Source organism: Colobus angolensis, unplaced genomic scaffold (assembly GCF_000951035.1).
Source record: "Colobus angolensis palliatus isolate OR3802 unplaced genomic scaffold, Cang.pa_1.0 Scaffold36, whole genome shotgun sequence".
NCBI lineage: Eukaryota > Metazoa > Chordata > Mammalia > Primates > Cercopithecidae > Colobus > Colobus angolensis.
In genome coordinates, this window is record NW_012116932.1 from 2,411,768 (window position 1) to 2,437,008 (window position 25,241).

General features: G+C 50.6%; 1 protein-coding gene across 1 annotated transcript in view; it reads right to left on the reverse strand.

Moving 5' to 3' along the window:
* The window catches only part of BRD4 (bromodomain containing 4), a 45,500-nt gene extending 20,915 nt beyond the window's left edge, over window positions 1–24,585 (reverse strand). The window contains exons 1-7 of the mRNA XM_011953406.1: window positions 24,310–24,585; window positions 15,305–15,623; window positions 11,414–11,551; window positions 9,931–10,066; window positions 7,904–8,193; window positions 6,951–7,313; window positions 5,968–6,096 (exon numbers count right to left, since the gene is read on the reverse strand). Of these exons, the coding sequence (XP_011808796.1) occupies window positions 5,968–6,096; window positions 6,951–7,313; window positions 7,904–8,193; window positions 9,931–10,066; window positions 11,414–11,551; window positions 15,305–15,589 (1,341 nt within the window). The 5' untranslated portion in view covers window positions 15,590–15,623; window positions 24,310–24,585. The remainder of the gene's footprint in view (window positions 1–5,967; window positions 6,097–6,950; window positions 7,314–7,903; window positions 8,194–9,930; window positions 10,067–11,413; window positions 11,552–15,304; window positions 15,624–24,309) is intronic.
* Between the last annotated feature and the right edge of the window lie 656 nt (window positions 24,586–25,241).

The following is a 25,241-nucleotide window of genomic DNA, read 5'->3' on the forward strand; positions in this document are numbered from 1 at the left end:
AGGTAAGAGAAGTTTAGGCAGCAGGTGTGGGGCACTGAGGACAGGCTGCAGGAGGGAACCATTGTGCGCAGGAGACCCTAAGATCCAGCAATCAGATGGAACCACACGGGGTCATGTAGCTCAGGGAACGGCAGCCACACATAGACGCTGGGTCAGGCCACACATACTGCCAGCCAGCTGGCAAGTCCCTGCCCTACCCTGGGGGCGCTGTGCTCAATCCAGTGATGGCTCAGGACAGAGGCAGAAGCACAGGCCTGGCTTCCCAGGAGAATTCTGGGACCTGCTTTAAACCAGGAATAAACTGATCATCGTGGAAACACACCATGGCAAGGACCTTCCCCCAAATGTGTCAATGCTTCAGAGAGGACCATAGCCCTGGAATCCCCTCCTGATGGTTCAGGCAACACTTCTTGAGGCTTCCTCTCCCATGCTGCTGGAGCAGGCATCCCATATAACTGTGGTGTTGATTCCCTCCCCTCCAGGCCAGCCGGAGCATGACTTCCTTTAGCCAGCAACTTTTTCTCTTTCTTTTTTTGAGACAGTCTCACTCTGTCACCCAGGTTGGAGTGCAGTGGTGCAATCTCAGCTCACTGTAACCTCTGCCTCCCAAGTAGCTGGAATTACAGGCACACACCACCACGCCCAGCTAATTTTTGTATTTTTAGCAGAGACAGCGTTCTACCACGTTGGTCAGACTGGTCTCCAACTCCTGACCTCAACAGATCCACTTGCCACAGCCTCCCAAAATGTTGGGATGACCAGCGTGAGCCACTGTGCCTGGCCCAATAACTTTTTCTTTCTTTCTTCCACCTTCTTTTTGGAGATAGGGCCTTGCTCTGTTGCCCAGGGTGGAATGCAATCAGTGGCTCAACCATGGCTCACGACAGCCTCATCTTCCTGGGCTCAAGAGATCCTCCTGCCTCAGCCTCCTGAGCAACTGAGATCACCATGCCCAGCTAAGTTTTTGTGCAGACAGGTTTTTGCCATCTTGCCCAGGCTGGTCTCCAATTCCTGGGATCAAGGGATCCTCCCATGAGGTGGCCTAGAATGTAGGCTGAGGCCTACAGTGAAAAGTGCCAGGATTACAGGCATGAGCCACTGCACCCAGCAAATAACTTTATTCAGAAATAACTCCTTGAGCAGGTCTGAGGCAAGGAAGAAGATACACAAGAAGGGATGACCAGAGACCATCACCAGTTAGCCTGCCAGGAGTAGGGCCCAGGGAGGAAAAGGTGGGGGGATTCACATCAGAGTGGAGGCCCTAGTGAGAGAATAAGACAGATCCCTAGCCCTGCAGCACCCAGCTATGTGACAGGTGGGTAGTGTTCTGGATGTGGGTGGTCTCAGGTCCCAAAATGACTCCAAGAGGCAGCGGGGCCACATGAGCTTCTGGAAGAGCCAGGCCTGCTGCCAAGCAGCAGGGAGCAGGTTAGAGAAGTGGGCCTCAGAAGTGTCAAGACATCATGAAGGGAGGTATCAACCCTGCCTCTCAGGACAGAGGGAGTGCCCTCTACTGAGTGGTAGCTACTGCAGTGAACTAGTCTGTAAGGCTGGGCCAGCTTCGAGACATGAGGATGTCCTCGTTTCTCCCCACCAGGTGATGACTGCTGTGTAAATGGTGGGGTGGGGGCACGTGGCATTCACTCTGAGGCCTCCTTCCATTCCCTGGGTGCCCATGGCGGCTCTCCAAAGGCCCCAAGAACAAACAGCAAAGAATACAAGACACAAAGCCAGCTGGGATGAGAAACTAACATTGGCGGGACTGGGAACTGCCAGCTTCCTGGCGTGTCCAGTTGCGTGACCCCGTCATCCTTCATTGTCTCTTGGATGTGAGAACTGTTGTTGTAGCCTGAGTGGGGGGCACCCTAGGAAACCCACAAGCCAGTGGGCCAGGGCTGCTGTAGGAAAACCTTGCTGTGTGGCTGCAACAGTCACATGTCCCCAAGTAACAGCTTGATGATAAACAGGAATGACAAGTTCCCTGTTCAAGGAGCTCACACTCTAGTTGGAAACAGAAAAGCGAATGAATACATGGGCAGCAATGGGTTACCATGAGCTGGAAGTGTGCTAAGACCTAAGAGTGAAAGAACACAGTCAGGGATGCTGTGGAGCCAGCGAGAGGAAAGTAAAACCCGATTCAAGATGCACCCAGGGCAAGCCTCTCACAAGGGAGGATGGTGATGGTGACGGGTAGCAGGCACCAGCACCCACCATGGAACACGGAGCGCAAGCATTCTGTTGGACTGACAGAGACCCAGCTGACGCCCAGCCCCCTGCCCGGCATCCCATAACCTACACCCCACTCCTCTGGAGGTCTGGCTCTGAGGTCATGCTTCTCAGTTTCAGCACACCCCACTGGTTTCAGACAAGTATCTTGGCTGTCAGGCTGTGGAACACAGGTTTACTCAAGGACCTCAGAATTTAGAGGCTGAGAGAGAAAAATAAAGTGGCTCCTTTTCCAAGTAACTTTCCAGATAAATCCCACTTCTTGGGCCCAGCCCAATTAAGAGACCCAATTAAGCAGGTCCCAATAGGTCTTGAAGAGGTGAGCAAGGGCTGGGGCTTTGTCCCTCCCCTTCTCTGATGGAGAATTTGCTCTCTACCCCATGTTGATGCAGAGAAAGTAGAGAGAAGAAAGAAAAACAAAGCCTGAAATGCCACAAACACAACTGCCCACTGAAGAGAAGCCTGCCCTGGAACCCTCCACATCAACTCTGTTGCTCAAAGAGAAACACCTCTGCCAAGCACTGTCAGAGAGGTACCCCTCCCAAGGGCAGGCAAAGCAGGCTGGGCCAGAGGCAGCCCACCCACAGCACCCCCTACCCCTTGGCCTGCACTGGGCCCCCCTTAAGAGTGAGGCCTGTGTCTACTCCAGTCCAGCACCTGTAGCCTGTGTGTAGAAGAAACTCTTCTGCTGCAGGGTCTGTGGTGTGACAGACATCCCAGTGACCTTGGTAAACTCTACATTCAGGCAGGTTTCCCAGAAGGAGAAAAATGCAAAAAACACTTAAAACCCAAAAATCTTTGTTGGAGAATTATCTGTGAAAAGGAGGTGGCTCCAGGGTGCAGGAGAGGACAGGAAAAATGAGATAAAAATGAGGAAGGAAGGGATAGAATGCATCAGAAGGTGCTTTCTCTTTTCTTTCTCTTAGTAAAGTAGCTCAAAACAGTCACCTCTGGTGCTGGAGAGAATCTGTTTCTGCTGAGTTCTTCCTGTGAGGGTAGATGAAGGGCATGGGTATCAACGTGAGCAGTGTAGGCAAAAGCTGTGCCCGTCTTCTCAAGAGAGTGGAGAGAGGGAGCGATGGAGAAGCTTAAGGCACAAATCTGAGGGCACCACTGCCACCGGGTGGCACTGAACAAAAACTGCATTCAAATTAAAAAGCCTGGCCGGGCATGGTGGCTCACGCCTGTAATCCCAGCACTTTGGGAGGCTGAGCAGGCGGATCACGAGGTCAGGAGTTCAAGACCAGCCTGACCAATATAGTGAAACCCCGTCTCTACTAAAAATACAAAAATTAGCTGGGTGTAGTAGTATGCGCCTGTAATCCCAGCTACTGAGGAGGCTGAGGCAGGAGAATTGCTTGAACCTAGGAGGGTGAGGTTGCAGTGAGGTGAGATTTGTCATCGCACTCCAGCCTGGGCGACAGAAAGAGACTCCATCCATCTCAAAAAAAAAAAAAGAAAAGAAATTAAAAAGCCTCAACTCCTTCAAGGATGGGAAATGCAAGCATGAATGATGAAGGGGCAATGCTGTTTGTGAAGAAGGCACACAGACACCACGAAAGTGAAGAGAGGGCAACAACTCCCCAAGTCACAGAAAATAAAACTAAGAAACAGGCCAGGTGCCGTGGCTCATGCCTGTAATCCTGGAAGTTTGGGAGGCTGAAGCGGGTAGATCACCTAAGCTCAGCCTGGGCAACACAGTGAGACGCCATGTCTACCAAAAAATACAAAAATTAGCCAGGCATGGTGGCACACGCTTACTGTCCTAGCTATTTGGGAGGCTCAACTGAACACAGCAGGTTGAGGCTGCAGTAAGAAGAATGAGACCCCGTTTCCAAAAAAAAAAAAACGCTAACGAAAAGTAGAAATAAAAAGCCCCAAGCCTGAGCATGCATTTAAATAACAAGAGACACATCCATACTAGTAAAAAAAAGCCCAACAAACTTCACAAGGAAAGTGTTTACCCTACCTCAAGAGTTTGAGCACATGTCCTCTGAAGCCAAGGCAGTCCCTGATCCACAGAGAACAGGAGACACAGTGTCTTAGGTCCAGTGGGAGCAGGTATGGGGTGCTATGGTGGGGAGTCTGGGACAACACGAGGAACTAGTGCAGCTGGGAGGCAAGCAGACAGTGGGGCTCTGGTGACCTCTGCCTGGCACAGATCTGCAGGTCACCAAAGGCTTTCCAAGTCCTCACTTCTGCCCTGGAAGCAGATGGCTGTGAGAGCCAGGAGTACAGAAGCCTGCTGAGGCCTACAATGAGCACATCAGCACCTCACGATGGCAGGTGGCCCAGCACACAGACTGCTCTGACCCTGAGAACAGAAGCAACCCATGGCCTTGGGGAGAAAAGGCTGGGAATTTTTTTGTTTTGTTTTGTTTTTTGTTTTTTTGAGGTGGAGTCTCGCTCTGTCGCCCGGAATGGAGTGCAGTGGCGGGATCTCAGCTCACTGCAAGCTCCGCCTCCCAGGTTTACGCCATTCTCCTGCCTCAGCCTCCCGAGTAGCTGGGACTACAGGCGCCCGCCACCTCGCCCGGCTAGTTTTTGTCTTTTTAGTAGAGACGGGGTTTCACCATGTTAGCCAAGATGGTCTCGATCTCTTGACCTCGTGATCCGCCTGTCTCGGCCTCCCAAAGTGCTGGGATTACAGGCTTGAGCCACCGCGCCCGGCCAAGGCTGGGAATTTTTGTGATCATTTATCTACAGTTTTAAATAATTTAAAAAAGAAGATGGGTCTGTAATCCCAGCACTTTGGGAGTCCGAGGCAGGTGGAACACTTAAGCCCAGGGGTTCCAGAACAGCCTGTGCAACATGGCAAAACTCCACCTCTTTAAGAAAAAAGAAAAGAAAAGAGGCAAAACTAGCTGGGCATGGGTGGTGCAAGTCTGTAGTCCCAGCTACTCGGGAGGCTGAGGTAGGAGGATTGCTTGAGCCTGGAAGGCAGAGGCTGCCGTGACTATGATTGTGCCACTACACTCCAGCCTGGGTGAAAGAACGAGACCCTGTCTCCAATAATTAAGACCCCCTCCCGCTGCAAAAAAAAAAAAAAAAAGAAAAAAAAGAAAAAGATGATAGTACTAAATATTGCCTTTATTCTCCAAAATTTTTAACCCAATCTTATTAACCAAAGAAAGCCATTTTTTAAACCTAAATATTTTTCCTTTCTTAAAAAAATAATAGTTCACATGTCTATGCTGTAATCTCCCCTCCCCGTCCACACGTGTATTTCACGTTGTGCACCACCCAGGCTCTCAACTTGAAGGAAGTGGCCCAGGACCCCCCATCAGAATTGTGGCCATGTGGAAAAACAACCATTCTGCAGCTAGAAGGCTCTTAAGGCTCTGGTGGAAAGATGACCACAGTGCAGATGTCCTCAGCTCACAACTGTGACAGAGCCTACTTGGCAAGAGTGCCCCCCACCCCCGAACCACTTGAGACAGGTGTGTTTTGTAGGAGAGACTGGGCCATGCACAACACACACCCGCTCTTCCAGCCAAAAGCAAATGAGAGCTGGTAGAGGATGGGGAAGGGGGCCTGCACTGGAACACCCACTCTACTTTAACTGAATAACCTCAACTTAAAATGTATGCACTAGGCTGAGTTTAGGCACTTTTCTAAAGCAACATGGCATTATCCCAAGGAAAGTGACAGAAAAAAAAACTGCCAAGGCCCACAGAGGTCTGCTCCCACGAGGACCTCAGCCCGCTCTGCTGAGGGTGGCTGTGCCCTCCCAAGCCTCACCTGGAGCTTGCGGGCCATGGCCACCACCTCGTGGTCAGGAGGGTTGTACTTATAGCAGTTGGAGAACATCAATCGGACGTCAGCACCAAACTCCTGAGCATCACGGTACTCACGGGCCTCCAGTTTAGACTGGAAAACAAGACAGGTCCCTGTTAGCTGTGTCTGCCCAAGTGACCATGGAGAAGTAGCTGGCAGCAGATGAAAGGGCTGCCTAGAGGAGCAAGTTGGTTTCTTGGCTCTCAGTTTTGTCAAGACTCTAGTGGGGGACAGGCCATCACCCCAGTTCTCAGCCTCAGGGCTGGGATTGGCCCTGCCAGCATCCCAGCTTACCTGCCTGGCTCACAGGCAGGTAGACTCAGAACCCACAGGAGGTGGAGCCTGAGCCAGAACTGAGGGGTATAAGTGATGGAGAGGGCTGGGCCCAGCTCATCGTGATGACACAGTACAGGAGCTCGTCAAACGGACACAGCACTGTTCCCTGTTCTGCCTGCCCCATGTTTGGGACTCCACTCCCAGAAGAAGACACGCGTAATAAGTTTTAAAACCAAAAAGGTCTCAAAACACTATGGTGAAAATGTTGGCACTTACAGCGTGCCTCCCACACAGAAGAGACAGCAAGGCCTTCCCCACCAGAAAGAGGCTGGCAAGGCCGCCAAGTCCCAAACTCTCATGGAGCATCTACTGTGTGGGCAAGGTACCCGGCACCCCGGGCCCCCAAGGCCAGATGGCTTGTCTTGCTGTTCCTCAGACTAGGGGAAGGGGCAGCACAGCCGTCCGCAGCCACAATGGCCAAGCATGGGGTCTCAGAGCATGTCCCACAGCGGCCAGCAGGGGGCGCTCAGTTTCTTCGAGTTAGCAGGAAAACCCCACGCAGCCACCGTTCCAGGCCTAGGCCTCCTCTTGGACTGGAAAGGCTAGGAAGGCTCTGATGTGGAGGGACAGCCTGCCCACCTTGTCCCTCTGCTCAGGCACATCCCGCTCACCTTGATTGTGCTCATGTCCATGGGGTGCTTGATGATGTCACAGTAGTCGTGCAGACCCAGCGCCTCCACGTCCACAGGCTTGTAGAAGGGCCAGGCATAGGCGGCGTGCTTCTTGGCAAACATCTCCTTGAGGATGCCACTGCAGCACTTGAGCTGCTCTGAGACCTTGCTGCTCTTCTCTGGTGCTGGGTGCTGCTGAGAGTCGGGCACATCCTTCTTTGGAGGTTTCACAGGCCGGCTGCTCTCCCGCCGCTGGCCCAGCTTGGTGGTCTTGGGCTCTGGGGGCAGTGAGGGTGGCTCGTGAATGGGGTCGATGGTGGTGGGGGTGGTGGTGTCTGCTTTCCTCTTCACTCCTTTCTTTGTCTGCCAAGAACACGGACGCCAACAGGCACAGTCAGAAGTGGCAGCCAGCACAGCTGCCCTCAGGGTCACCCCCAAAGCCATACCCTGTCTAGGGGCCCGACATTCACATAGGATGGACCCAAAGATAACTGCACAGGCAAAGGGCCAAGGACAGGCAGACGGTGTTCCACCACTCTGCTCTGCAGCTGGGACAGGACCTGCCTGTGGTAGGAGAAAGCATAAAACTGTGTGCTCACTTGGAAGCCAAGGGACCTCTGGAGGCTGCTTACTACCTAACACCAGGGCCTCTCCCCAAGTGCCCAGGGGAGGCACAATTCAGAGACTACTTAGATGGCACATCTGCAAATATGCAGTCTAAATTGGGGGAGGGGGGGGCAGGAACCCACTAGGAGGTGTGACACAATTATGGGATCTTTTGAGTCAGCGGGGCAGCTGCTTCTGGGCTGCAATTTCAACACAGCAAGATCTCCCCAGAAACACCCACCAGTGCCCAGGACCCAGGACAGGCTTTGTGTAAAGCATGGGCAAGGACACGGTTGCTCTCCTCCCTGGTGACAGCAGCCCTCCCCTCCAGAGTCCAGGACACTCACCTTCACAGGCTGTGGGGTGGCCGCGATGATGGGTGGGTGGCTCTGTACAGGCTGGGGAGCTGGAGCGGGTGGGGGTTGTGGCTGGGGGGGCACCGGCGGGGGTGTCTGCAGTGGCTGGGGAGGCACCACTGTCATGACAGGGGTCTGGACGATGAGGTCTGGGGTGACGGCAGGGAAGGGGTGAGGCGTGGCCTGCACAGGAGGAGGATTCGGCTGAGGGGTCTGGGTCTGCGGAGGAGTTGATGCTTGAGTTGTGTTTGGTACCGTGGAAACGCCAGGTTTTGCTGTCCCTACGAATCATAATAAGACAGGGAGTTAGAGGCCATGCTAACGTCCACATGCTGGTTGACCTTATGGGGACGCACACCACACACAGTGAGAGCATATCTGCGTGCTGCATTTGCCTGAGAGATGAACATCCCAGACTCCACTCTGCCAAACCCGTCCACCTGTCCCTGGGGCTCAGAGAACAGCAGAAAACCGCACTTCTCATTTTCTAGGGCGTCCTGGCTGCAACTCCCAACTCAGGCACAAAGACCCCTTCATGAAGCCTGGAGGCCCAGGCTGAAGGAGCAGGAAGCACACGCTGACAGGGGACAGAGAGCGGGAAAACACTCAAGAGCTTCCAGGCACAGCTGCCCTTGTTCCCAGAAGCACTGTCTTCTGAGTAACAGCTTCTGGCAGGGAGCCGGCAGTAGCCACCCTTGCCAAGGTTTCTGGAAACTGGCAGACCCCCACCTCCTCGAGCCACAGGGGGCAGCTGGACTGCTGCCCTTCATGACTGGCTCCGGCGCTGCCTCCCAGCAGCTGTGCAGGGAGTCCAAACACACAATGGTCACGTGGCTCACCCAACCAGCTGCAAAAAGTGAGGGGTTGATGGACCAGGGTGCGAACGTCTGGGAGCATAACCTGGGTCACCACATCCTTCGTGTGCATGCTGGCTGCCATGAACACGGACAAAGACACCCAGTGCCTTCATCTACCAGCTCAAGCAACACCCATGTTCTCTGTGCATCTCAAGGAGTAAGGGTGAGATTCCACTGAGTTTCCCAATTCTCATTCCCCTGGCACAACTGCTGGGCTTCTCCCAGACTGGAACAGGAGGTGCCACCATGTCTGTCTGCCCAGCATGCAGCCCAAACCCCTGGTCCCAGGGAGTGAGGACCAATATCCTCATGTAAGGATAAGGGATGTGACTTACATGAGGATCAGGGATGTGATCTGATATGTACAAGAGCCACAGGATGACACGTGAGACTAGTTCTCCTTATTTACCTCTGCGTGCAGCAGGGGATGCAGCAACCCCCTTTCTGCCACCACTTCAGAACAGCGTGGGAGGCCAGGTGAAAGGCTGCTGCTCAGAGAAGCAAACAACTCACACTCAGGGACCACCTTGCAAATGTCACCCTTCTGCAGCATGGAGTTGCAAAGGACAAGATGTGGACAGTAGCTGCTGGTTTCCTAGACAGAATAATTTCCTGGAGTGCACAGCTCTGCCAGCTGGCCCCTGGAACCCTGTGTCAGTTGGGGGTGGTGACAGGCAGAAATGGATGCGGAGGGCTTTCACTTCAGATGACTGAGCATCAGAAGCAGGGATAGCTCTGACACCAGTGCATTAAGGTAATTCCAATTCCCAACCTCAAGGTTTAGAACTGAGATGTTAGTTAAAATGATTTCTGGTCATGTTAATGTCCTTAAAATGGAAAAGTAAAACCCACCTATGATACTGGTAGAGTCAAGTGTTCAAAAAGTGTCCAAGTGCTTTGAAAAGTTACACTTTGTTTTTATCGTAAATCCATCACCTACCCTCAGAAAAGGCAGGGCCCAATTATTTCTGCTTAGGAGAGGCCACAGGGCCACATGACCCTGTAGGATGGATCCAACACCAAACCCAATCTCACATGTCCAAACACGGCATGCAGTATATAATGTCACCATCTTCCTGCCACTCCCAGCCCCCCACTGAACTTGGAAAAGGGACAAAGGTCGGGGAGAAAGTCAGTTTACTTGCTATTTCAGTACTCTACCTGCTTCTTTCCTCCCACGTCCTCTTCCTTTCGCCTGGACTATCATGATCTCGGTTTCTTCTGTGGGTAGTTCATTTATTTTTTGCAAGAAGAGCTTTTCCAGAGCTTCTGCCATTAAGACTATGTCATCTCCAGGCTGGATAAGGAGACACAGGGGTAGAGTCAGAGGGCCCTCCCCTCCCCACCTCTGTAGACAGGGCACCCCATGCCACCCCCTGCCCCCAAAGCATGAAGCGTCGTATTCCGGGTCCTTCCCCGATCTGCACCCAAAGGAGCCACAATGGCTACACTACCAGGTATCACAGAGGCTTGTGTTCCCACAGGTGTGCTGAGCCTACACTTGTCTACCTACACCTCCCTCATCTTTTAAGCTCTGGCCTGTCTGAGAAGCCATCCTAATGCCTTAAGCATCTGCCAAGCTCAGCCAATCACTGAAAGGGGCCCTCCTTTGACACAATTCAGTTTCACCAGAAATACTTGAATGACACAGGATTTCTTGCCATGATACATTAGCAGGGCCCCAGCAATGCTCCCCAATGTACCCCCATGGCAGCTTACCAGGACTCTGGGCACTGCACATCTCACACTAGTTTAGGGGTCCCACTCTGTCACCTCATCTATAACATGCTGTTCCCACTCAGTTCTAAACTGAGAGCCTGGTCTGCACATTTTGCTCAAACCTAAGTGGTGAGAGCTGAAACTTTAAAAAACACAGTAAACTTCAAGAAACTCACCTACCCATCTCTTCTGGGCATTTTTACCCACTACACCAGCAGAGGTCAAAAGCTGAGTTCTGTATAGTGTCTCCCTCCAGAGTCGTTCTATTTGAAAGGGTTGATTTTAATCACATCTGTGGTCTGAACTGTAAACAAATGATCTGGCTTCATGGCACAGCCGAGCCGAAAGGTTTGGCTACGGGGTTAGGAAGTGACCTTCAGGTCTACATGTAGGATCGGGGGGACACTTCATCTATGGCCAAGAGTTATCGACAGTCATGTCCACAGTTCCAGCAGACCATCACCCACAGAGCAACTGAGCTCTGCGCCGGCCCCATCACACCCTCTCTCACGTGGAGGTCTGTTTGGGCACACCTCTGCACAACTACATTTTAGCAGGCTCTTTCCTAACAATTTACATCACCCAAATGGACTTTGTCATGAGTCGCCACTATTTTCCTCACACCTTCTCTACTAGACATGCTCAGGAACCAAAATCCCAAGGGCACCAGAAGCACATGCTTCAGGCTAACAAGGACGGCTTGCAAGTTCAACATGGCCAGCACCCTCCTCCCAGCAAAAAAACCCACACCCAGCCACAGGCACAACCACAGGTCTCATTACCTCTACCTCCAAGGGTCTCCTCTTGCCAGACTCGAAGCCCAGCCACACCCAACACCCCTGCCCAGGGGCTCCTGACATGCCCACTGCCGTCGCCTCTCCTCCACTCTCCCCAGGGCAGCTGGACACCCACCCCCATATCTCACCTTGTTGTAGATGTAACAATTTGTAAACATAGTGTTGAAGTCCTGGATACATTCCTGAGCATTCCAGTAATAGTTGTTTTCCAAGCGCTTCTTTATTGTTCCCATATCCATAGGCGTTTTAATGATCTTATAGTAATCCTGGAGAGCAGAGAGCAAAAGTCCAGTGTCACCTAGGCAGCCAGGCAGCACAAACGCTGGGCTGACCAGGCTGGCCTGGGGACCTCACCCCTGGCTGCTGCACAGGTAAATCCACGGGAACCACAGCTCCTACTGGCATCAGCAAGTGATCTCGAGGGGGAACATCAAAATACAGTGGAGCGGGGAAGGGCTCCTGAATGTTGGAGAGTAATTCAGAGGGAAACATACAGGTTTCCAACTGCTCTACCTTAGAATAGGTTGCCTTTATTGAAATGCACATTTTTTCTTTTTATAGATGCTAAAATATTCTTTTACTTTTAATAAATAAGGGGAAAACCAGGCAGCCTTTTAAAAAGCAATTCTCACCTAGTAAGACAATCCATGGCAGGTCCTACTTGTCCCCACCATTTGAAATTTTACATGTCCATAAAATGCAAATTCCCCTGGCGCCAATGCTGGAGCCCACTTTTAACCCTTGGCCCTGGCACTCCTGCCTCCTTGTCACCATGAAGAGCTGCGGAGCATAAGCTTCCACCCTTAGTCAAGTTCACCGGACTCATGTTTCTTTCACTTGCACATAGTCTACCACTAAGGATTCTTTAGTATCCAGATACAGCTGAACGACCAGGTTAACTGCCAAATGACAAATCTGGACAGGCAAAAAAAAAAAAAAAAAAAAATCCGCCATCCCAACCCTCAAACCTTCAGATCTTATTCTGTAAGTGCCAAACAGAAGGAGCCAGATAACAGATGTAAATGTCTTAAAGTGCCCGAAATCAAACTGCATCATTCTCACAACTTTTTCTCTAAATCTAAACCTATTCTAAAACTAAGTTCAACTAAGTTCAAACTAAGTTCATTTTTAAAAACAACCACAGAAGGAATGTGGGGACAGATTAAGCAGTGCCTGAGTTTCCAGGTGTGAGAATCACAGAGGGCCAGGCAGGGGGCTGCACCCAGACAGCAAGCCCCCGATGACTAGACCAGCTTAGGCTGTTGGCCTGACCCACTGAGAGCCAAACTTTCTGAGCTCTCACCCTGACTGGGGAGAGGTGCTCCCGTAATTAAGTTTGAGTGGCGTATCAGAACCAAATCCAAGTGGAGTCCCAAGGTAGAGGCACAGGCTGCAGATGGAGAGGCTCTTGCAGGGAGGAGAGAGCAGGTGTGCTAACAGCAAGCACCAAGGCCCTGCTCGGGAATGGTAGTGGAGAGTGTTGGAAAGGCCAGCACAGGGTATGGGTGTGGGGTTTTGAGACGTTCTGACATCCACGAGAAAGACACAAGGGCCACCTGCTTACATGTAAGGGTTTGGCACAGGTCATGGAACTGCCCTGGGGGTGGGGGCTACAAGTACACACCCGGGTACCTTAGGCAAGTGGTCAAGAGGGGAGACTGGAAGCAGACTATCGACACCACTGTCTATGCTCTGACCTCCTTCACCAAGAGAACCAAGTCTGAATAGATCTATCACAGTGGAAATTTAGATTTTATTCTATGGCCAAAGGCCACTGAATTGGCCAGTGTGTCACATGGCTCAAGGGCAAACAGAACAGTGAAGAGGAATTGGGGTGAAGACAGAGAGAACGGTGAAGGAAAAGGAACTGCCAGCCTGGATAGTAAGGTTTAGGGGCATGACAGGAGATCAAAATGCGGGTGAAGACCTAGAAGGCATCAGAAAACAGACAAGGAATACTTTTTGGGGTGGCCTTAACAACTCCTGAAGAAGGAAGTCCCCAGAAAACAGCTTTAGCATGACGATGCTCCTGATCAAGCATCTCCTTTGGCTCAGCCCCCACCAAACGCCGAGACCACTCTCATCCAGCAAGCTCCCTCCTCAGCTCCTCACTCTCCCATCTCTGAAGACATCAGATCAGGGCCACCACGGATTAGTCCCTTCCTCTTATGTCAGAGCTAATGAGGGCAACGTCAACAGTCATAGGGACAGGTAGCTTCACATTCTGCCTGGAGCAAGAATGTCCTGGCCACTCTCTGGCCTGCACTTCAGAGACTGACCTTGAACTCCCAAACCCCATGGCCTAACCAACCACCCATATTTGTCTGACCTGCTGGTCAGCACTGTTCCCTCAGCCTCACCTGGGATGCTGCTGCTTCCCGGCAATCTCAAGTCCCCCAGCCCTTCCTTCTCCTGTCTTCACCTTCTCAGCCCTCCCTGCTTCAGTTCCCACTGTGTTTTCTTGTAACAAGCTGACCCCTCTGCTACTCTGGCACTGATGCGTTTCCCTTCAAAGCCAAGCTTCTTGAAATGGTGGCTTCACATCCTCACCTTCGCATTCACACCGTCGCAAATCTGGTTTCTACTTCTGTGTCACGTCTTCCTAAGGTCACCAATGCCCTCCTAAAGGTCAACAGGACGGTCAGGTTGGAATCCTCATCTCTTTGACCTCCCTGTAGCTTCTGATGTTGGAATCTGGGGAAATGCTCTCTTCTGTAGGCCTTCTGCCTTCCCCCCAACCCCTAAGGGCCTCACAGCGCTCTGGGTTCCACTCCAGCCCCCAGCTCCTTCTCTCCTGGTTCTGTGCATCTGCTCTGAGAACGTCACTCCCAACTATGGACCCTGCCCTGCCTGGCTAGAGACTGGTGCAGTGAGGTCCCCCAACAGTCTCCCTCCCACAGGCCAACACAGCTGACTGTCTCCACTCCTTATTTTGGTCAATAGAGAGTGGGGCCCCTTTTGCCTCCATATCTTTCCTGAGCCAGCTCAAGACCCAGACACATACTGCCCTCTTCGGATTATCTTCCCCCGAGTGCACGACACGTATTCAGTGAACCAATAGCACCAGACAGTTCTTACAGACACAATGGCTTGGGAGTCTGGATGCCTGGCAGAGTTGCTAAGGCCGCTCCTATACACGAGTAGCTCTAGTGTACACACACCAGCCTGGGTCAGTGGCTGCAACCACCTAATGCACTTGCCAGGGGGTGTACGGGACTTAGCAAACAGTAAAGGACAATTTAAAGACAATTACTCCTTGGTGCTTTAAACAAAAGAAAAAAAAACTAAAGCATTTATTCCATCTGCTCCCTGAGGTTCAGTTGGAGATACAAGTTGTGCTTGTAGAACAGTTTGCTAGGGATATGGGCAAATGGAAAACTCTCTAGGGAAAGAGAAGAGTGGTGGGCTCACAAAAAGCACAAGAGCAAGTGTGCTGCAGTCAGAGGGAGGGAGGGCAACACCGCCTGTGCAGCTGCAGCCACAGCCACCTTTCTCCACCTGGGGTCACCTCCATGTACTTGCACTCCCTGGGAGGTAATCCACTACCTTTCCCCACTGCGTGCTCTGGGTGACAGTGACGATGATGCTAGGTGACTGCTATTGCGGCAAGCCAATCCCCCTCTAGCATAGTTTGATCAACTACGTCTACTTATCCTTGATCAACTATGTCCACACTTGAGAAAGGAAGGGGCCAGGATGGCCAAGTGCTCTGACTTCAACTCACCATGGAACTGGAAGTAGATCTGTAGGCCTTCCTTTCTCCCACTGCTTCAACCTCTACACAATTTTCCCCAGGATTCCAGTATCTAAGAAACCAGTTATTGTTAAGCCAATTAACTTGTTCTTTCTCCCCGATTTCAACTGATTAGAACTGCTGAAACCACTCACTCAAGGGCCGTGAAGCTCTCACCACGACTCCAAATGCATCTCCTACCCTCCCCCAGGATCTGTCCTGACCAGGAGACATGCAGGAGGAGACCTCGACGATGGCAGCCCTGGGCCCTGCCCACACTACTCACAGGGAGGTTCAGCTTGACGGCATCCACAGGCTGCTGGAAAGGCCACGCAAACTGGTGTTTCCATAGTGTCTTGAGCACCACTCTGAGCAGGTATTGCAGTTGGTTGGTCTGCCTCTTGGGCTTGTTAGGGTTGGAGGTCTCTGGGGGCGGGGGGTTGGTGCTGGCTGCGTTGGCTGGCTGAGGTTGGGCCTGGGCCTGCGTCGTAGACATTTGGGAAGTTTCTAGTCCATCCCCCATTACTGGCAGATTTCTCAATCTCGTCCCAGGGCCGCTCTCCGCAGACATGCTAGTGATCCCATCACATTCTTCACCAGGCACTCTACAAAGGAAGAGAAGAGTCCCTGTGAGAGATCAGTTAGCAGATGGGCACTGCTCAGAATGACAAGTCCTTCCGGCTGTGGTCTCCAAGGACTGAGCTCCCCTGGCAGTAGCTGGCCAGGTTGACCAGAGGGGCCACCCCATGCTTTGACTGAAAGGGTTCCAATATCTCCTCTCCCCAAAGACTTACCCTCCAGCAGGGAGGAGACCACATACCAACACAGGAGGCAGAGTGAGGTGGTGAGAGCCCACTAGGAACCAGCAGGGGATCTGGGAACTATGAACATCATAGGGAAGGAGGTACAATGACACCACGTCTCACAAACCTGCACATCCCTTTACCTATCTGTGAGCTTTTAGGAGATGCTGCCTGAGTGTGGAAGAGGATGATTTGCAGGCTCCCACATATGACATTTACATTAAAATTGTTTGCACTTGTCATACACGAAGCATCGAGCTAAGTCAGTAATTCCATTTGGTGGGCCAGGCAAGGAGAAGCAGGAAGGCCAGGTCCGCCCACCCATGGATGGTTCACCCAGCCCACTGCGAAGTGCTCAGGGCAAAGCCACAAACTTACTAAGAATATTTTCTTGGTAACTTAAATAATGCAGGTTTGCTGAGGAAAAAATCTACATGTTTACTGCCAATAAAACAAAAATGAATCCATACTAGCTAGACCTATCATTTTCTTCTTCTTTTTTTTTTGAGACGGAGTCTTGCTCTTGTTGCCCAGGCTAGAGTGCAGTGACAGGATCTCGGCTCACTGAAACCTCCGCCTCCCTGGTTCAAACAATTCTCCTGCCTCAGCCTTCCGAGTAGCTGGGATTATAAGCGGTCACCACCGTGCCCGGCTAATTTTTGTATTTTTAGTAGAGACGGGGTTTCACAATCTTGGCCCAGGCTGGTCTCAAACTCCTGACCTCATGATCCACCCACCTCGGGCTCCCAAAGTGTTGGGATTACAGGTGTGAGCCACCGTGCCCGGCCAAGACCTACCATTTTTCTTAATTATAAGGCATGCCCCCAGTAGCAACACAGGTCCCTGCTGTCAGTGCCTGTCTGAGCACCTGCTCTGGTACCTCCCCTCACCTGAACAACTCCTGCTGAAGGCCACCCCAACTTTGCAAACCCTGCCACAAGCATCTTCACAAGGGTGGTTCTGAATACCTGTCCAGTTTTTCCAGTGGGACAAACCCCAAGATGTATAGCTGCAGGTCAATAGTATGTACTTTTTTACTGCCAAATTGCCCTCTGGAAACACAACCCACCCCTTGCAGTGACTGAGTTTCCACACTGATGATTCATGAGAAAAGGCACTTGCTCAGATGTATACTGGCCATTTGCATCCTTTTTGTGACATTTTTCTACTGGCAAAAAGTATATATATATGGTCGGCTTTTTAAACTCAGTTCCAGTAGTAAGAAAAACTTTGAAAGCTCGGGGCTGACTGCATCTAACAAGCATCTCTACTAATAAATGTATGTAAGAACTCAGTGGAGATATCATTCTGGAATGAACTTTTAGTAGGTGCAGAAGCAGCTTTATGCCTGGCTCACACTAGGCACCCAAGCTGCCAGTGAATTACTTTGTGTAATTTATTTAAACCAGGATTACACAAACTTTTTTTGTAAATGTAGTTCTGGCAAATAATCCTATTTTAAAAGTGCCAAATGGAGAATTTGCTACATAAAGCAATTTCGTGGACTAGGCTGTGGAGATAGGAGGCCAGTGAGATAGGAGAAGACACAGGAACAAATGACACCAGCCACATACCAGCTTGCTGGGAACCTTGGGTCCAGTGTACCAGTCTTGGTCCAGGCACAGACAGATTACAGGACACACCAAGCGACTGGACACAAGTATTGGCAGAAGGACAGCATCACAGACAAGGAAACACGTCAGTGGGGTTTAAACCCCACTCACATGTGGAGTCGGCTGGAGAGGGCTTCCATGTAGCAGGACCAGCAAGTTCAAAGTGACTGAAGGGGACAAGTGTGATGGGGCCAAGGGGAGGGGAGGACTAAAGGCACTGGGGAAGCCTGGGTCCCGGGATGGAGGGTACGCAGAGTGAGGCCAAGGAATGCCATGCAGTTTGGTTTCTACAGTTAGATTTCTTCTAGAAAGCAGCTCCAGAAACATACAGCTGATGCTGCACAACAAGCACATGCCAGGTGAGTGATGGCAGGCAGGGATGGGAGCAGCCCAGCCACAAGGACACAGGCCACCAGGGGGCAGAGCCAAGCTGTCCCAAAAGGAAGCAGCCCCCATAAATTTTCCATTAAGTAATGCCCTTCTGGAAATCTTGAAGCAATGCCCCTGAGGCAAGATGAGGCCAAGGACTTCCAGAACTTCTGGGCTGGGCCATGCTTGTCTCTTTCCAAAAAGACTTACAGCAAAGCCAAGGGATGAAAACTCATGTGTGCCCTGGGCCAATGACTACTCTTCTTCACCTTCTCACCAGGCTTAGACAGGCCCCTGAGCCAAGGAAGCTGAATTTTCTGCTCACAAGAGGAAAAAACAGTTTTCTACAGAAAACCTGACTCTTCAACCTTGCCTCATTTGGTGTTTTAAGCCATTGCAAAAGCCAAAACACCCTTCCTTAGCCAGCTGACAAGTAACAGTTAAATCCTCAAAAATGCTAACACTGCTTCTGGCCTCATCCCCACTTTACAGATAGGGACACCAAGGCAGACAGAAGTACATGACCCAGGAGTGGGAAGACCAGGTCTAAGCAGATAGAGTGGCCCAAAACCTGGCATCTGATTCCTGGGCAGTTTAAGTTTGCCTCTGAACTAAGGAAATCCTCACTAGTGAGCTGCACACACACACACCAGAAGTGTCCAACACAGACGGTCGTGACACAGTGGCCGCCATCCTTAACACACACCCAGGTCCCTGAGGAAAGAAACTGTTGGAGGTTATCTGTTCGAATGTGAAGGTATGACATGTTCGACACATGAGACAAACCTGGGGGCTACCAGTACCCCAAAGTTTCTTTAAGGAGGTTCTGAAGATAACCAATGAAAAGTGACATCTGGCCGGGCGCAGTGGCTCACACCTGTAATCCCAGCACTTCGGGAGGCCGAGAAGGGTGGATCACCTGAGGTCAGAAGTTGAAGACAAGCCTGGCCAACATGATGAAACCCCCATCTCTACCAAAAATACAAAAAATGAGCTGAGAATGGTGGCGGGCACCTGTAATCCCAACTACTCCAGAGGCCGAGGCCGGACAATTGCTTGAACCCGGGAGGTGGAAACTGCAGTGAGCCAAGATTGTGCCACTGCACTCCAGGCCTGGGCAACAAGAGTGAAACTCCGTCTCAAAAAATAAAAAGAAAAAGAAAGAAAATAAAGTGACATCCATGGCCCTACAAGGGGGATCACCATAAGACGCCTGGGACTCCTGCACCCACTCTGGGCCTGTACAGCACCTGCACTTCAAGGGACCATACTGACCTATTGCTATGCCCATAGCCTTCCCATGACCACAGGAAAATAAGACGCTTGGGAAACTTCAAGAGCCCACTCTTACTGCAATGACAAGAAACATGAGGAAAACCAACCACTTCTAGTCTGTTATAGGGCAAGAAAGAGAGGTAGAGTGAGAACTCCTATGTGAGAGCCAGACGACTTTTCTAAGGCCCAGATTTGATGAGGTCAGCCTTCTTGGGCGAACTCTTCCCACAGTGGTTCCTCCCCACCCCACACCGCCCCAGACCCCTAGCATCTAGGCTCCAACAACAAGTCAGCCACCCCTGCCCCTGTCACCTTCAGCCTTTGATCTGCTAGCCCTACTGCCAGACAGATGGATGGACGCAGAGGCTTACAGGTGTGTGCTCTCTCTCTCTCTCTAGCCTACAGCATCTGGTGCTTCCCTAATCTCCACCTAGTGAGTTCCACGGTCAGCCCATGGTGGGCACCCCTGGGAACTGAAGGCAGGCTCATCTTTATTTCACTTTTGTCTTCCCAGCACACAGGAAGTATACCCCCTCAGTGACCACACCCAGATTGTCATCCTGGGGCTTCCAGCTCAATCTCAAAGCTCTGGAAAAGGAAAACAGTTCATGCTCTCACATGGATAAGTAGAGACCACCAGACACAGTCACTCGCTCAGGCAACAGGTCCTAACATGCTCTGCCCTAGCACTCAGTGGTTGACATGGCATTCTCCCAAGTGATTAGGCAATACGTGGGGTAAATACCGTGGAGGGGAAGGGTAGGGCTGCTCTGGCCATGGACGAGGACAGGAATTTGGACTGACCCAAGGGACAGGCGGCATCTCTGAAGAAGGGACAGAGAATGAGACCAGAGGGGGAGGAACAGTGTGTGAGCTTCTGTGGTGGGGGTGAGGCAGGCATCCGCAAGAGAAGGCATGCCTGGCATAGTTAACGGGAGAGAACATCTTCAAAGTTTTCCGTTGAAAATATTAAAAAATGCTGCTCCCTCTCCATTGTCATACTGACCTGTGGCCAAAAAGCAGGAGCCACCATTGACTATGTTAAGAGTTAGCTGAAGGTCAACGGAAAGGAAAAAAATTTCGCATATTGTTTCCAATCCAAAGAAGGCTACATAATCAAACTGGATGTCCTACTTTTGTATCTACTTCCAATAGAAATCCTATATCACGTTCCCAGTGTAGAAGAAAAGGATGAAGCAAGGTTAGACAATGCTGTAGTTCCCAAACTGAGTGCCCAGGTGCCCTGGGGATGTCATGGCAAACTCAGGTGGCACTGCAGGAACTATTAGCACAAAGCAGTTGATCATTTCTTTTTTTTTTTTTTTTGAGATGGAGTCTCACTCTGTCGCCCAGGCTGTAGTGCAGTGGCCGGATCTCAGCTCACTGCAAGCTCTGCCTCCCGGGTTCACGCCATTCTCCTGCCTCAGCCTCCCGAGTAGCTGGTACTACAGGCGCCCACCACCTCGCCCGGCTAGTTTTTTTTGTATTTTTTAGTAGAGATGGGGTTTCACCGTGTTAGCCAGGATGGTCTCGATCTCCTGACCTTGTGATCTGCCTGTCTTGGCCTCCCAAAGTGCTGGGATTACAGGCGTGAGCCACCGCGCCCGGCCGCAGTTGATCATTTCAACACCAGATTGCACTCTATTCCTTTCAACAATGTCACAGCCTGCAACACTTGATCAGTAAGTTGCTATAATAGAAACCAAAGACCGCCCAGGCACAGTGGCTCACGCCTGTAATCCCAGCACTTTGGGAGGCCACGGGAGGTGGATCACCTGCAGTCAGGAATTTGAGACCAGCCTGGTCAACATAGTGCAACCCTATCTCTACCGGGAAAAAAAAAAAAAGTACCCCCGCATGGCGGTGTGCACCTGTGGTCCCAGCTACTCAGGAGGCTGAGGCAGGAGAATTACTTAAATCCAGGAGGTGAAAGTTGCAGTGAGCAGAGATGGCGCCACCATACTGCAGCCTGGGGGACAGAGCAAGACTCCATCTCCAAAAGAAAAAAAAAAGCAAAGGTCATATAAAAATCAACATGAACAGGAAATACAGGTAGTGACATCCAATCTGGTTCTAAGGTTTGAGAACTTGTGCAGCACCCAGCAGGCAGACACACCCTATTAGAAAGTAACTATGGGCCGGGCATGGTGGGTCACACCTGTAATCCCAGCACTCTGGGAGCATGAGGTAGGCGGATCACTTGAGGTGATAAGTTTGAGACCAGCCTGCCCATCTGGTGAAACCCCATCTCTACTAAAAATACAAAAAAATCAGCCAGGTATCGTGGCACGTATTTGTAATCCCAGCTACTCCAGAGGCTGAGACAGGAGAATCACTTGAACCCAGGAGGCAGAGGTTGCAGTGAGCCAAGATTGTGCCACTGCACTCCAGCCTGGGCAACAGACCAAGACTCTGCCAAGGAAAAAAAATAAATAAATAAAAGGCAAAGTATGGTTTTTTAAGGATAAAATATATATTCTTTTTTTTTTTTCCCAGACAGCTACACAGTTGTTGAGACACTGGTACTTATTCTGCTGCTTGAGTTTAACCACCTAATAAACAACATTGTTGGCTATTTCCTTTGGCCTGAGAGCATCATAGAAAAAACTGAGATGTTTAAGGATATTGTGAATCAAGAAAATTTGGGAACCTCTGGGTTAATGAGAATAAAAACATAAATTTTCCCTCTAAATTCATAGACCTCTTATTAAGCATGCCGGGTTTTTTTGTTTTTTTTTTGTTTGTTTGTTTTTGTTTTTAAAGACAGAGTTTTGCTCTTGTTGCCCAGGCTAGAGTGCAGTGGCGTGATCTCAACTCACTGTAACCTCTGCCTCCCAAGTTCTAGCAATTCTCGGGCCTCAGCCTCCTGAGTAGCTGGTATTACAGGCATGTGCCTCCACGCCCGGCTAATTTTGTATTTTTAGTAGAGATGGGGTTTCTTCATGTTGGTCAGGCTGGTCTCAAACTCCCGACCTCAGGTGATCCGCCTGCCTCAGTCTCCCCAAAGTGCTGGGATTACAGGCGTGAGCCACCGCATGCAGCTAAGTATGCCTGTTTTCAAAGATGTTCTTTGCAATCATAGTATTTAAGTGAATTTTGGAAAAATTTTAGGGATAGACAGTACTTAACTGTAATGAACACAACTGTAATGTTTTATAACTCTGAGCAGGAAACAAATTGTTTCCTTGGACTAACCTTATTTACAATCTAGTCAATAGTTCAGACAAATCAGAAATCTAACAAAAGATGTAGAAAACAAAAAATCCAAAACCAGTTCAGAAAGTTTGAACACTTTCTGCAATGATGGAGTTCCTACTTGCAAAGTGGATGGCAGCAAGCCCTCTTCACTGGCATCCTCCATCAAGCCACAGTTCTCTTCATTGCCTGCCCCCATTAGCTCCTATCCTTTGAAGGGGCTTTCAGCGTCTCCAGACACTTTGTTTTGAGCCCACTCATCACAAAGTGCCTGGCCCCAAGCAACCTGTTTCCAGACCACGAAAGGAGATTAGAAAGCAAGATAGCGATAGATACAGACATGCAGGGCAGGCTTAGTTCTGGGACTCTAAAGGCAAGCCAGAGAGGAAAAGAAAAAGACCACAAACAACTGCCCAGAATCTGCTGATTGCTGGAGATTCAGTTCCAGTTCTGTCCATCACAAGTCACTGAGAAAACCAATGGGCTGGGAGTTGGGACCAGCTATACTTTGTATTTATAGTTCTACCTGAAGTCCTGGCCTCCCAGCAGGTCCCCTGAAACCCAGTAATCCTGCCTTCATTCTGTCTGGTCTGTTCAGACTCACGCCTCTCCTAAAGTGATGGAGCACACAGGCAGAAAGACGCCAGGGAAGGCAGGAGCAGTCGCCAAGACGATGGCTGGTTAACAGAAGGCTTTCTGATTCTCCCATAAAACCACACTTAGCAGAGCTTTATGCAAACCATCATCACACCGACCTGCACTATGGCCTGGAAGAGCTCCACAGGAGGTACCTGCCACTTTCTGAGCTGATACTGTTATCCAGCACTTCATCTGTATTGGCTTAGTTATCCACACAGCAACCCTAAAAAGCAGGCTGTGACTTTATCACCTTCATCATCATCCCCATGGTGACAGAGGCAGAGTGTATGATGGCCCGGTTGGCTGGACGTCACTTAGAGCAGCATGTGCTTCAAAGTCCTCTGCTCCGCAGCTGCCTCCACTCACCAAGCACTGGCAACAGCCACAAGGGGCAGAGGCCCAGTCACCCCACATGGGTCTCTGGCTTGGCCAGCAGCACCACACTTTGCTGTACCCATCAGTGGCCTGCCTTCTCTGCAGAAGCAGCTGAGTGCCACGTGGCCCATAAGCTGGGTCTTAAGTCAGACTTCTAGCAGTAGTGTTTCCAAATAATTTCATCCTCCTAAACAAATCAGAGCCAAGATCTCTCCCTGTAGCACGTGGCCATCTAATTACAATGAGACATACCCTGCATAGGTGAAATCTAAAACATACCACCCTACTGAAGCCATGAGGTGTGGGGGCAAAGGGAAGGGACACCAAGCTGTTACTTATGCTTCCCAAGGAGTAAGATGCCTGAGGGGACATGGCTTAAATTTGTTTTATTCCATACAGAGTGCTAGCCAATGCCAACTGACTACAGCCCCTCATGAAATCACAAGTTTGCAGTCGCACACACCCTTCAGGTAGAGGAGGTCACCTCTCCACTGCTCCAAGGCTCTTGTATAAATAATTATTTTGGGGGAATGCTACATTCTGCCCGGGGACAAAAACAAGGGGATGAGGGACCCTGACTGGTAAAAACCTGGTAATTTCTCAATATGATTCAATTTACAGCAATTTACATCTTATCTTGTCCTAGAAACATCTTTGCTGAAATGCTGGTTACACAACATCAGTATAAGAAGGTCTATTCCCCTCCTAGGTGCTACAGTGGTGGCTACTTCAAATTCATGGCAGCGGCCTGTTTAATTGTACAATCTGTGTCAGTGGGGAAGCACAAATAGGATTACTTTTCCATCTGACTGGCTCAGGCAGCTGGTGAGAACTGCGCTCGTGTCATCAGCCAGACTGCGCCACCTGGAGCCGGGCCAGTGGCCGTGAGCCGAGGCAGCTCTTAGAAGCCTTAATCCTCCTTCATGCAGCGTGTATACACCCCACCCCCCACCTCTTGGACCAGTTGAGTGGTGGGCCCCATTACCTCTTGATTCTGCAGTACCTCAGACCCTGCAGCTTGCCTTGAATCAGACAAGCCAAGGCAGAGATATACCGGCCTTTTGCTAGGGGAGAGTGTGAGCCACACTCTCGCTCTTTGTCCTCCACTGGAGGGGACACCGACAAACAAGGATCTTGCAGCCAGGAGGACCAGGAAACCAGGCAGGCCACAATCTCATCAACCAGAATTCCAGTCTCTCTGCTTTTGAAACTCATCAGCAGGCTAATTAAACTAGTAGCACTAAAAATGCTGCACCATCTTTTCCCTGCAAAAGCTGCCAGCAGCTGAAGGGACAAGTGGCTCAGGTACACTGAAAGGGTCCATTGTTACATGTGGGTTACATCATGTTGCTGATGGGTAAATCTGGGCGGATGGATTCATGAATGTAAAATGTTCTTGTGAGAAGCACGTAGCAAAAACAAAACAAAACTTTGACATGGACAAGATCAAAACTGTTGGGCTGGCCGGACGTGGGGGCTCACATCTATAATCCCAGCACTCTGGGAGGCCGATGCAGGTGGATTGCCTGAGCTCAGGAGTTCGAGACCAGACTGGGCAACACGGTGAAACCCCATCTCTACTAATATTAGCCGGGCATGGCGGCGTGCACCTGTAGTCCCAGCTACTCAGGAGGCGGAGGCAGGAGAATTGCTTGAACCCAGGAGGCAGAGGTTGCAGTGAGCCGAGATTGCGCCACTGCACTCCAGCCTGGACAACAGAGCGAGACTCCGTCTCCAAAACCAACCAACCAACCAAACAAACAAAAACTGTTGGGTTAAAATGTATTCTAGCAGGGGCAGGCTAGGCTAACTTTTCCAATAAAGGGCCAGATGTGCAGGACAAACAGTCTGTTAAAATATTCCATTCTGCCATCATCACAACATGAAAGTAGCCACAAATAATACTGAAACAAATGAGCCTCATTGTGTGCCAATAAAACTGGCCTGCAGGCCA